We start from the raw sequence: 14,364 nt of genomic DNA on the forward strand, positions 1-14,364 counted from the left end.
AAATCATAGTCAATAATTATAATGCCGATATTAATTCAGTATATTTTTTAGGCACCTTTCAGGAAAGATTTAATTGCTGTAGGTGCCCCCAGTGGTCCGTTGGATTGCGCAATTTGCGCAGCACCTGACGAAGTTTGACTTTGACAGTAGGAGGTATATAAAAGACTGTCTTTAACTGTCTTTATGTTTAAAATCATAAAGGAATTATGGTTAGGGCACCAAAATGGCTGGCAGCAGCACTGCACATGTATAATCCGTGATAAGATCTCGTGAATAAATGTTGATTAAACAGCTTCTCTGCTGCAGCCCGACTGGCAGAAAGAATCGTGCAGTTGCACGAAAGATGCATCCAATTGAAATGCATTAGTTTAAAAAACGTGCTGGACTTACGAAAATAACGAAATAAACGTGTCCCTGCCACGAATAAATAGATTAAATTACGTGACTAAATCACAAACTGCCGTGAGACTGGGTTGCAACCAGACACCTCACATGTGAGAGTAAGTGAGTTTCCCGGCTGCAGAACTATAGAGTTTGTCTGCGTCAGGACAATATTACACTCCACACCTGTCAGAGACAAAATAACAGTACACACAGTGATTCAATTATACAGCTGTGTCCACATCTCTGTTTCATATTCCTTGCTGATAAAGACACTCACAGGTCATTGCTGTGAAAAGCAGCAGTAAAGATGTCAGGAACATGATTTGTGTTGATTTCTCTCTGCTCTACTGGTGGAAAAACAATACAAACGGTTCTCTTTAAAACACCCTGAGAGGCGGAAACACTGAGCAGTTTTGCATATGAAGTATGAAACACTTGTCAGTCACTCAAAGTTCTGAGATAAAATTTAGTTTGACAACCTGATTTATTTTTGTATTGTTCAGCAATAAATGAAACACTGAACACAAAAATATAAACTAGTTTGGTCTCTGTTCTGAAAAAATTGCAAACACAATTATAATGTCATTATCAAACAGATTATAATGAAACAATTTGATGCATTTCACTGATGTAATATTTAGTACAACTTTCTCTTATGTTAACACACTCCTGTTCTTGTTTTTTTTTTTTTTTTTAGTTTTTGTAGTTTTTGTTTGTTTGAACTCTTTTACAATACTCACTATAAAGAGGGTATTTGGTCATAGTTGGGAATGTCACAAAACGGTTGGAAATAAGGATGAGGTGAGGATCTAAGCACAGCAATTTAGTTGTATTTATACAAACTCAAAACATGAACAGAACAGAATAACTGAGTTACACACAACACAAACTGACAATGAACAGAAGAAAACACAGGGTTTAAATACAATTAAACAAACCAAAGACAGGTGCAGACACTAATCAATCAAATTAATGAGTAGCTAAGGTAACAAACTAGTGGAAATTAGGTCAAACAAGGAACAAAACTAAGCAGATCCGAATATAAATGTGACAGTATAATGTTCCTTTTATTGATTTAACATTACAATTATTCCAGCGTGGTATACAAGAAGTCATTTGTTATCTGTGAGATAATGTAAACAGCAACATTTAATTTGTGATGTTGGAGACTTTTAGTGGGTTGCAGTTGAGTAAATACAAGCAAAAAAAATAAAATAGCTTATTTTCTGATTATTGGACTTAGTTTTTGTGCAGTGCTGTAGCTGTATTCATCACTGTGTCTCTCTTGCACAATAATATACAGCAGTGTCTTCATTCTTCATATTATTCATCTGCAGATACATCTGTTTCTTGCTGTTGTCTCTGGAGATGGTGAAGCGTCCCTGAACAGACTGAGAGTAGTATGTACCACCACTATTAGAGATGTATGCCAGCCACTCCAGACCTCCTCCTGCAGCCTGTCTGATCCAGGCCAAGTGCGGGTCACTACTAAATCCAGAGAATGTACAGGTAAGTCTGTGAGATCCTCCAGGTTTAATGACCACTGACTCAGACTCAGTCAGTGTTTGACACCAACAGACTGAAAAACAAACAGTTCAACATTAACATTTACAACAGTACACATGAATAAATCTGATTATTAACAGGTTTTCAGGAGCCTCTTACATTCTGTGAGAGCAAACATGAAGATCAAACCCAGTTTAGACACAATATCCATTGTCATGTTATGAAAAGAGGAAGCTGATGTATCAAAGTCACAAACAAGTTTTGTGTCTAGAAATGAATAGAGTGGAGGCTTTTTAAAGAGGGCAAGGAAAAGTAGGTTTGCATAGGGTGCCCTCCAAAGGTACGTCTACATCTTCCATGACCTTATTAACCTCTGTAACCATCTGTAACGACCTAACTAAGAAAACTAACAAGGTAACACAGGAACAGAAAGCAGGACCAGAATACAGTGAAAATGAAACCAAACTATGCTTGTTACAAGTAAATAATTATGAATTTTTGCAAAAATGTTTATATAGCCTTTCCTAATTATGATTGATTATGCACTGGTTAGAATTAAACCCTGTTTGAAAGATCATCATTTAAAGATATTTACTAATGTGCTGAACATTTAACTTGCTGACTGTGAAGGTTCACAGTGGAATGTTATAGAGCTCAAATGAACTGTTATTTGTGAATGTTTTATTCTAGCATGAATTAAATAAAATAGAAATAAAATAAAAATAATAATAATTCAATGTATTCTTGATTTATTCAAGTTTACATCAATTACTAAAACACTCAATTAACTAAAGTTAACAAAAAGTGAAGTGTGCTGAAACATATTCTCTGACCCTCAAAAATCAGTAGTTTTTGCTGTGTTTTGTCTTACTGTGAATCTCGTGCACAGTAATAAACAGCTGTGTCTTCAGGCTTTTCAACTCTAAATACAGCATGTTTTTGCTGGTGTCTTTGGTGATGGAGAACTGGCCCAGTAGAGACTGAGCAAAAATAGTGCCAGTGCCAGGGTCAATACGCCCGATCCACTCCAGTCCTCTCCCTGGTTTCTGACGGATCCAGTGCATGAAATTGCTGCCTACTGGGAATCCAGACACAGTGCAGGACAGAGTCACTGATTCTCCAGACTTTTTCATCACAGAATCTGAGGAGGTCAAAGACTGACCACTAACAGCTGAAAAACATGCAACAAATAATGTTAGATGATTTAGAACAGTGAAATTACAACAATAGCACAGAACAAATGGGAGTTTCTCACATGAAATAATCATCAGTATGAGTCCATACAGTAGCATCTCCATTACCACAGTAAAACAGTGATAGGTTACACTGCAGCTGTTTTAGTCACTGGACACACACACTGACTGAAAGTTCAGCTTATAACACAGTCTTTCAGGAGTCTGGGAGACACTGACCCTTCCCACAAAATCATTTGCATCTGAGCTTTATTACAGTAGTTGGAATAATAATAGTAATGGAATAGTAATAGGAAATAAGTCTTTACTTATATTTTAATAACTGAGAAATGTTATATTACTTTATCGGTTTACTTTTGTTCAGGTACGTTCAGAGGGGGGTGTTTTGGGGGCTCAAACCCCTGCCCTTTTACCAAAATTAACTAAAAGTGCCCTTTCTCAACAATTATCAACAATAATATTGTGGTAAATAAAGCAAAATGCATTTGAATTATAATTATTATGACAATGTGTATAAAACAGTAACAAACTGCTCAAAACAAAAAAAAAATATTTTTACTTATATCTGTCACTCTGAGACATAGTTGTCATTGTGTTGCTATAGACTGTGTTTGTCTTAAACAAGCTCAAATTCATTGGATAATGTGAAGTGATATCTTCCTGGTCGGTAAAAAACTACATATCCACTATTGTTTTCTGTTTCTGTTATTATTATTATTAATTATTATTAATTATTATTATTATTATTATTATTATTTATTTATTTTTCCTTTATTTTTATTTATTAAACCTAAAACTGCTAAAATAGAAGAAGTTACATTAAGTAGTGTTTCATTAACTCTGTTTACGTACCGGATTTTGGCACACCGTTTGATGACACTATCATTGTTGGTTAAATGAAGCCCAAGTGCCACCAACCGGCCAATTATGTGAAGTGTAAGCTCAAGAACATGCAAAGAATTTTTTTTTTTTTTTTTTTAATATTGACCCAACGTGGCAAAGTGGGGCCTGAAGTTGGTTGAAAGATTCATTGGTAATGGAGATTCACCAACTGTTCAGTCATTTTCAGCAATCCAGTTTGTAGCTCAGAAAGGAAGACAGGAATCTACAATTGTTGCATCATATTGCGGTGATGATGTTTAATAGTTAAATTATTCAGTAAATCATATCACTGTTTTTTTTAATGGTCTCCACTGTGACAGTACCCATGTAGAGTTAATGAAATTACTAAGTAGAAATGCTACAAGAAAAAAAATTCTAGTTCATTATTACTATAAGAGAAATTTAAAATACTGAATAAACTGTACAGATTATACTTCATACTGAAACATACTGTAGACTAGTCTGTATAGATTTACTGAAAAGCAAGTGTGAAAAGAGTAATTAATGTTTTATTGTAATTCAATTTTAATTACATTTTTTGCATATAGTAAACACCTCAGATGGGCTTTATGTTACTTTAGAGCTTGCGTAACTCAGACATGTCAATTTCATTTCCCATGATGAGTTTTTGAACAGCTGCCTGTATTTGTGTTTTCACAGTGTATCTCTTGCACAGTAATACACTGCAGTGTCTTCAGTCTTCAGCTGATTCATGTGCAGATAGAGATTAGAGCTGTCCTTAGATGCTGTGAATCTGACCTGCACTGACTGAGCTGAGCTCTTATATGAATCTGAATAATAATAAATAATCCATTCAAGTCCTTTTCCAGGTGCTTGACGGATCCAATACATGTTAGTGCCACTAACTGAAAACCCACTGCAGGCACAGGTCAGTTTGTAGGAACCACCTGGAGACACAACTACTGACTGTTCAGACTGTGTGAGCACAACCTGACAGTCAATACCTGTGGATAAACACAACATTCAAAACAGAATTATGAACATGTATTTATTTACACCTGGAAAACTGTTCTTTCTTTACGCAGGGAATTTACTTACAAGACACAGCAGTCAGCAACAGCAAGAGAAATGAAGTGAACATGGTTTATATGAAGGCTGAACTGGTGATGAGTCCTCCACTCAACAGTGTTTAAATATGAAACAGACATCAATTAATTTGCATAAAAACGTTACATTAGCAAAACCAGTGGAGTCCCTGGTGCTTGAGTCCATTGAGTTTCATTTCATGGACAATAGTTCCACCTATTGATATGGAATAACATTGTACTTTGGTAAATAAATGTGATTTTTTTCTCACTGCAGGCATGTGTGTGCAACCAGTTTCTTCAAACGGATGTGATATTGTGTTTTGTTCATGAGAAAGTGGGTAAGGGTCTTTGATAAAGTTGTAGAGCTTTAACAGGTTGTAGTAGAACAGCAAACACAGATCAGCACTTTTCCAATTTCAGGTTGTTGTTGTCACAAAGCCATGCTGAGGGTAAATAAATATATGTATGTAAAAAAATGACTTTGCTTTGAATCTATGATCTTTATGATGTACCTTAATTCAGACCTTAATTTATTTGAGAAACTGTTTATGAGAAAGTTTTAAAATGTTTTTAATAAAAAAAAAATTAAATCAATATAATTTAGTAAGTTGCTACAGTGATCTGATGCATGAATAGTTTTTGTTCAGCCCTGCAGTCTTTTGTGTAACTGTGACTCTCGTGCACAGTAATAAACAGCAGTGTCTTCAGGCTTTTCACCTCTAAATACAACATGTTTTTTCTGGTCTCTTTGGTGATGGAGAACTGGCCCTGTAGAGACTGAGCGAAAACTGAGTGAGACTGAGTGACAGTGGCAGTATCTATATATCCAGTCCACTCCAGTCCTTTCCCTGGTTTCTGACAGATCCAGCCCATCCAGTTGCTGCTCATTTAGAATCCAGACACAGTGCAGGACAGAGTCACTGATTCTCCAGGCTTTTTCACCACAGAATCTAAATATGTTAGATGATTTAGACAATTAAGTGACAACAGTCTGGAGAAGTGAAATAATTTTCACCTGACAAAGTCATCAGCAGAACTCCATACTGTAACATTTCCATTATGATCCTAAACTGTCAAATCAAGAGAAACAAAAATATATTTATCTGCACTGCAGCAGAACACAAACACAAACTGAGGATCCAGTTTATAACACAGTCCTTTGAGAGTTTGAGTGACACTCAATCATGACATTTGCATATACTGTATCTGCCCTACAACTGTAAAATGTGTTAAGTAGCCTATAGAAACACTGGAACTGCATGGGAAAATTAAAAAAAAAATTTTGATTGAATTCTGATTGATCTGAAGTGCTATTCACACCCTGTTTTCTTTGAATCAGATTTTTTTTTTTTTTTTTTTTTTTTTTTGTAGGGCAATATAGAGGTTTTCTGATACACTGTACATTATCTGTGCCTGCAATAATATGTTTCAAATTGCATTAAATCACCCTCTTTAAGTATTTCTCAGCAATGTTTTTTTTTTTTTCTTTCTAAGTATTACTAATAATAGTGAATATTTCAGGCTGTAGTTGTAGTTGTGATAGCTGATATGAGGGACTGATTCTTTGATGTGGCATTTTGAGGTCCAGCTAAAGGCTAGTGACATGGTGGACAGAGAGGTTTAAAGTTATTTCTGGGCATCCATTATCATGGCAGTGATCTTGTAATATGTTACGAACACTAAAACTAAAGCCACTAAAATATTAGCCACTAAAAATGTTGTGATATTTTACTATGATTAAACGGTAAAACAAGTACTTCATAGTTTTTTTTTTTGTTTGTTTTTTTTTTGTTTTTTTTTTTTAAAAACTGCAAGTTGAGATATTCAAGAGATTCAGCATTGTCTAAGGGGATTCGGGTTTAAACTTTGACCCTACACAATTGTGGCAGAGGTGATCAGGGATAGGAAGTTACAAAAATAAATAAATAAATAAATAATATTGTTGACTACGCCACCCGGAATACACCGGGAACAACAGCCCTTGCAAGAGCACACAGATTCATTGCCAAAGACAGGGTGGATGAAGCTAAAAATCAACAAGAATCACTTTATTCAAACAAACAATTAATAAAAGAACAGAAAATCAATACAATACTTCACAATATATATATATATATATATATATATATGACCCTGGACCACAAAACCAGTAATAAGGGTCAGTTTTTCGAAACTAAGCTTTATACATCATCTGAAAGCTGAATATACAAGCTTTCCATTGATGTTGGGATAGGACAATATTTGGCCAAGATACGACTATTTGAATATATGGAATCTGAGGGTGCAAAAAAAATCAAAATATTGAGAAAATCACCTTTAAAGTTGTCCAAATGAAGCTCTTACTAATGCATATTACTAATCAAAAATTAAGTTTTGATATATTTATAGTAGGAATTTTACAAAGTATCTTCATGAAACATGATCTTTACTTAATTTCCTAATGATTTTTGGCATAAAAGAAAAATCAATAATTTTGACCCATACAATGAATTTTTGGCTATTGCTACAAATATACCCCAGCGACTTAAGACAGGTTTTGTGGTCCAGGGTCACATACACACACACACACACACACACACATATATATATATATATATATATATATATATATAATATTATATTATATTATATTATATTATATTATATTATATATTAAACACAGCACTCCATTTAGACACACCACAGGGTACCATAGCCAACCCCTCTCACTTTGAGGACCCGAATCCACACACGCGCACACACACACACAATCAGAAATCAACGTAATGACAGATTATACAAACCGCCAAATCACAAACAAACACAGCCACTGGCACCAAGGAGAAAAACAAAATGGCCAAAATGAGCCAGGTTACAAAACTTAGCCTTGGATCAGTGCAATCCTGTGCCAGTGATGCTAACCAAAATAAAAACACATATCAAAATAGACCGAAATAAGTTACAGACAAAACAGTTACAACTATAACAAAACAAAACAAAACAAAAAACAAACAAACAAACGAAAAAAAAAACAAAAAAAAACAGAGCAGCAGTGCAGTCACATTGTTTGACGTTTGTTAGGCTTCAACTGGTATCATTGGAAACCCCTGGGCGTGCCGTCAACCCTGCCAGACATTAAACAGAGACAGTTATTCATAAAAACTCTTATAAAACAAAACAAAACAAAACAAAACAAAACAAACAAAACAAACCTCTCGTCATACATACCAAGAGAACAATGCTGCAATACACATGGTCGCTCACCACACAAGGTTACAGCCACTTGCACGCTCATGAATAAAAACAAACAAAGTAATAAGCCTCTCTATTTAACAGACAAAAGACCTTTTTAAATCAGGAACTAACCTGAGCACTGGCCAACAGCAAGTGCACAAAAGACAGGAGGATAACCCAACTGCTAGCCCTCAATCAAAATGCCACGTCACATAGGAGCAGTATCAGGGATGATGCATCCCAATCCAAACACCTCCCTTTTATCTACTCGCAACACGGGCACTCATTGGCTCATGAAAGGTACACAACTGACCAATCACAATTAAGTACAAACACTGATAGGTTTACCTGTTTAAGTGACACCAGCCCATCATACCAGGGCTATACCTTACTCTGCTACACAATGTATTGTCAAATTGCACAATTTCAACTCATTTCAGAATAGTCATCTTGTTTCCCCTTCAGGAACTCGAGCTGCGTCGAAACGCTTTGGGAACGCCTTCAGCGTGACCGCGCTCTGAATCACGTGTGCAATCAGACCAATGAAAGAACGAAATGTCATAGGCGGGTGACGTCACTGACCAGGAAGCATAAAAGCATGTGCGCCAGAACGAGCGTCAGCTTCTGTCTTTCAGCAGCGCTCTGTGTTGTGTCTGTGCTGTCTCCTTTTGGTTGCTCAACCGAGGCGGAGCGGCGGCTGCACTCGTGGGGTTCGCAACTGGATCTGGTGGAGGGTATGGAGACGGGTGACCCCCTATCTCCTGCCTCACCCACCAGATCCGCTGCCCGGCCCTCGGGATCGGAAGCCCGCGCTGCGGTTTCTTCCCCCCCTGGGGGTCGGCCTCCACACTCCCCATATCTTCCTGGAGGTTGACGTGGTGAGTGTGGATGAGGCTGCAGCACCTCAGTTTCCCCAGTATGAGGAGCTGCTGGAGGTGGTGACTCGGGCGGTAATGGCGGTAGCCATTAGTCGAACCGCAGAAAAGTAAACTGGACGAGAGGTTTCTGCGGTCTCGACCACCTCCAGCACGCCGGAGCCTTCCCTTTTTTCCTGATCTCCACACTGAGGTGTCGAGATCATGGAATTCAGCCTTCTCGTCCCGCTTGTTCATCCCTGCCTCGTATAACTACGGGTATGTGGCGGGGTTGGATGAGCGAGGGTACAGAGCGATGCCTCGGGTGGAACAGACGCTCGCGAGCTATCTGTCCCCCGAGTCTGCATCGTCTCTGAAGGCTCCGGTCTTGCCCTCCAAGCCGCTGCGAGTCACCTCAGCGCTGGTGGGCAAGGGGTACACGGCTGCGGGTCAGGCTGGTGCGTGTCTGCACACCATGTCGGTGTTACAGGTGTACCAGGCTAACCTGCTAAAAGAGTTGGATGAAGGCGAGGAGATAAAGGACAGTGATATCTCCGAGCTGAGGAGGACCGCTGATTTGTCTCTCCGCGCCACTAAGGAGACCGCCCATGCTATTGGGCGGTCTATGGCAGCCCTTGTGGCCGCGGAGAGACATCTTTGGTTGACCCTGTCCGACATGAAAGAGAAGGACAGGGTCTTCCTCTTAGACGCCCCGCTTTCGCCTGCTGGTCTGTTCGGCGACGCCGTCAATGCCGTCGTCGACAGATACCAGGAGGCGCGTAAGCAAGCGGCGGCGTTTCAGCGGTTCCTCCCTCGCCGCCATCCAGCTCACGGGGCTACTGCGACGGAGCAGCCCCGGCCGTCTACCAGCTCCTCACACAGGGAAGCTCAAAAGCAGAGCGTGGCCACTCGCACTCCTCCCCATCGAGAGCGAGTGGTCAAACGCTCTAGGTCGAGGACCTCCCAGGCTAAGCCCGATCTGAGGGTCGTGCTTCAGTCGAAGAGGTCCTCGACCAAGCGGTCCTGACGGGTCGGGACCGCCGAGGGCAGCCCCATCCGGGGGAAACGGGTCGCACCGCAGTATTCGGTGTCCGGGTCCCCCCTGTGCCCTCAGGAGATCGTTCTGCCAACCCTGCCGGTGCTTCAGGGCGCAGCGGTCTCCAGCGAGCATTCACCCCAGTTTTTCCCGCCCGGCAACGTAGCGGGGCTGGGGAGCTCGCCACCCCCACGGGGGTCTCTGGGACCGCTGGTTCAGGTGCTTCCTGCTGGGCAACCGTTTCAGGACACCGTTCCAGCGGCCCACATAACACCAGAGGCCAGCCTCGAGAGGCTGGTTCCCTTAGTAGATCATTTGGCAGCGTGGAAACTACTGCCCAATGTGTCTGCTTGGGTCCTGCATACTGTAGAGCGAGGTTATCGCATTCAGTTCGGCGCACCACCTCCGCCGTTCAACGGGGTCTCTCCCACGCTGGTGGGCCCCGAGCAGGGTCTGGTAATGGAACAGGAAGTAGCTACTCTCCTGAGGAAGGAGGCCATTGAGGTGGTCCCTCCTCACGAAAGAGAGTCCGGGTTCTACAGCCGGTACTTCATTGTTCCGAAGAAGGATGGGGGCCTGCGTCCCATTTTAGATCTGCGTCTGCTGAACCGCTCAGTCAAGCGACTGAAGTTCAAGATGCTCACCATCAAGCAAGTCGTGTCTCAGATCAGGTCCGAGGACTGGTTTGTCACGATAGATCTAAAAGACGCATATTTTCATGTCTCCATCCTTCCTCAACACAGGAAGTTCCTGAGGTTTGCTTTCAGGGGCGAAGCTTACCAATATCGGGTTCTTCTGTTCGGCCTAGCACTCTCCCCCCGCACTTTTACGAAGTGTGTGGATGCAGCTCTGGCTCCTCTGCGACTCCAGGGCATCCGCATACTCAACTACATCGACGACTGGCTGATCCTAGCCCAGTCGGAGATGGTGGCAGTTCGGCATCGAGATGTCGTTCTCGCTCACATGAAGGCACTGGGGTTGAGACTGAACGCCAAGAAAAGTGTGCTTTCTCCATTACAGAGGACCACTTATCTGGGCGTGGTGTGGGATTCGACCACGATGCAGGCACGTTTGTCTCCTGCTCGGATCGAGTCGATCCTCACTGCAGTCAAGAAAGTGAAGGAAGGCCGGTCACTCACTGTGAAGCAGTTCCAGCAACTGCTGGGTCTGATGGCAGCAGCGTCCAACGTGATACCTTTTGGCCTGCTGTACATGAGACCCCTACAGTGGTGGCTCAAGACCAAGGGGTTCTCCCCGAGGGGAAACCCACTTCTCATGATCAGGGTCACGCGGCGCTGCCTACGTGCCCTGGACATGTGGAGGGAGCCTTGGTTCTTGTCTCAGGGCCCGGTGCTGGGAGCTCCTTGTCGCCGCGTAACGCTAGCGACGGACGCGTCCCTCACCGGTTGGGGAGCGGTCATGGATGGCCACCCTGCCCGCGGTCTGTGGAGCGGTCGCCAACTCACGTGGCACATAAATTGCCTGGAGATGCTGGCCGTGTTTTGGGCTCTGAAACACTTTCTCCCGGACCTAAGAGACCGCCATGTGTTGGTCCGCACCGACAACACCTCGGTGGTCTCGTACATCAACCACCAGGGAGGTCTGCGTTCGCGCCCCTTGTACAAGCTGGCGCACCAGATCCTTGTGTGGTCCCAGGACAAACTCATCTCGCTGAGAGCAGTTTATGTTCCTGGGCATCTCAACTTGGGAGCAGACATCCTGTCGAGACAGGGGCCGAGGCCCGGGGAATGGATGCTTCACCCTGAGGTGGTGAAGCAGATCTGGAGAGTGTTTGGTCCAGCCCAGGTGGACCTTTTTGCCACGAGGGAGAACACGCAATGTCCCCTCTGGTGCTCTCTAGTTCATCCAGCTCCCCTGGGGCTGGATGCCCTGGTGCAGACGTGGCCGAGGCTACGTCTGTACGCTTTTCCCCCGATCGCTCTGCTCCCGGGAGTTCTAGAGAGAGTGCGCCGGGACGGGGTGTCCCTTCTTCTAGTAGCCCCGTTCTGGCCGGGCCGAGTATGGTTCTCGGACCTGATTTCTCTCCTCGACGGCTCTCCCTGGGAGATTCCCGTCAGGAGAGATCTCCTCTCACAGGCAGGGGGCTCCATCCTTCACCCCCGGCCGGAGCTGTGGAAGCTTTGGGTGTGGCCTCTGAGGGGGCACACCTCTTAGCTTCCGGTCTCTCAACCGAGGTTGTTGAGACCATCCTCCAATCTAGAGCATCCTCCACGAGGAAACTGTACGCCTTGAAGTGGAAACTTTTCACTTCTTGGTGCGGACGCCGCCAGCAAGACCCAGTTAACTGCCCAGTTGGTTCAGTGCTGGAGTTCCTGCAGGGCCGGCTGTCTGCAGGGTTATCCCACTCCACCTTGAAGGTCTACGTGGCGGCCATTGCGGCCTACCACGCCCCTCTTGGTGGTCTTTCCGTGGGAAAGGACCCCCTTGTTACACATTTCCTCCGCGGTGCTTTGAGGCTGAGGCCTCCGGTACGACCTCGTGTCCCTACCTGGGACCTGTCGGTGGTGTTAGAGGCTCTCTGCAGGCCTCCCTTTGAGCCTGTCGAGGAAATTTCTGACAGATTTCTTACTATAAAAACTGTCCTTCTTCTAGCACTTTCCTCCCTTAAGAGAGTTGGGGATCTTCAGGCCCTCTCTGTGGCCCCTTCCTTCCTGGATTTTGCTCCAGGCCTTTCTAAAGCTTTCCTTTACCCTCGTCCGGGTTATGTCCCTAAGGTCCCCTCCTCGACACCACGGCCTGTCGTACTTCAGGCCTTTTGTCCCCCTCCCTTTCGGGACGCTGACCAGCAGAAGCGTAATTGTATGTGTCCGGTGTGAGCACTGGATGCATACGTCCACAGAGCTGCCAGGTGGAGAAAGTCAGACCAGTTGTTTGTCTGTTATGGCCCCCCTAAGAGGGGCCTCCCTGCTTCCAAGCAAACTCTAAGTCGCTGGATAGTGGACGCTATTTGTTCCGCTTATGAGGCCTCTGACCTTCCTCCTCCTCTAGGGGTCAGAGCTCACTCTACCCGGAGCATGGCTGCCTCCAAAGCTTTTCTTGCTGGGGTTCCCATGCAAGATATTTGTAACGCTGCGGGATGGTCCACACCTTTGACCTTTGTGAGGTTTTATGAACTTGACCTGCGGGTCTCGCCTGGTTCCTCTGTCCTTGTTTCTAGCACATCCTAGGCAGGGACTGGGGTCTGGCAGCGTGGGCATCTCGTTCCCAAAGCGTTTCGACGCGGCTCGAGTTCCTGAAGGGGAACGTCTCAGGTTACGTTGGTAACCCCGGTTCCCCGAAGGGAACGAGACGCCGCGTCTCGTAGCCATCCTCCTGCGTCCCTGCGAGCGCTGCTTCTCTCCTGGAAGCTGACGCTCGTTCTGGCGCACGTGCTTTTATGCTTCCTGGTCAGTGACGTCACCCGCCTATGACGTTTCGTTCTTTCATTGGTCTGATTGCACACGTGATTCAGAGCGCGGTCACGCTGAAGGCGTTCCCAAAGCTTTTCGACGCAGCGTCTCGTTCCCTTCGGGGAACCGGGGTTACATACATAACCTGAGACAATTTCTGTTTGTTTGGCTTTTTTGCCATCATCTGAGACATATGCCAGTGTAGTGGGATCAATAGTGGGTACGGTTATTTATTAGTCTCCATGCCTTTTTGTGTGCTTTATCCAATGATGTGTCTATATGTGTATGGTGAGATTTGTGCACTTGGTGGTACAATCTGTGCTATAGGAGCCCTTGGTAAACCTTGCTTCCTGCTTATTGTACACAAGTGTGTGAATTGTGTTTAAACCAATGCTATGCAGTTTCTTTTAGTTGGATTGAATAAAGTTTTGTATCGTTTTGATATCCACGTCTTGGGCCCTTTCTTACACTAGCGAACCTGTGTGCTTCTGTTGAGTAATTTTCTAGTTTCCTGTAATAGGGTGGCATAGTCTGCTACATCCCAATTTCATCCCCGCTAAACGCTACACCAGCCACTCCAAACCTCCTCCTACAGCCTGTCATAAGGTGCCCTTATGCAAATTTATTAATTCAAAATTACTCTTTTGTGACAGTGTTTGGGGATGATGTAATTTAAGGACAGACAGAAGGACGGAAACTTATAATGTAATATGCCCTAAGAATAACAACTTGGTTGAGTCTGTAAACACAAGATTGCAGTGTTATATTTTCATGTATTTAAGTTCATTCTTATGAGTGGGTCACCACCACAACTAGTACACATAGTTTTTGTACAGC

The 14,364-nt window shown here is 43.4% G+C and overlaps 1 long non-coding RNA gene and 1 gene segment (V, D, J or C); one reads left to right on the forward strand and one right to left on the reverse strand.

The window, feature by feature from the left end:
* The first annotated feature begins 1,402 nt into the window (after positions 1-1,402).
* LOC127159639 (uncharacterized) lies at positions 1,403-5,527 on the forward strand. Its single transcript, XR_007826507.1, has 4 exons — positions 1,403-1,569; positions 1,722-1,893; positions 4,796-4,854; positions 5,012-5,527. It is a non-coding gene; the product is annotated as an uncharacterized LOC127159639 (long non-coding RNA).
* On the reverse strand, positions 1,629-2,354 carry LOC127159637 (Ig heavy chain V region 914-like). The segment is given in 2 exon segments: positions 1,629-1,963; positions 2,050-2,354. Coding segments are annotated over 2 exon segments (366 nt in total).
* Positions 5,528-14,364: the final 8,837 nt, after the last annotated feature.

This window comes from Labeo rohita, unplaced genomic scaffold, assembly GCF_022985175.1.
Source record: "Labeo rohita strain BAU-BD-2019 unplaced genomic scaffold, IGBB_LRoh.1.0 scaffold_239, whole genome shotgun sequence".
Taxonomy (NCBI): domain Eukaryota; kingdom Metazoa; phylum Chordata; class Actinopteri; order Cypriniformes; family Cyprinidae; genus Labeo; species Labeo rohita.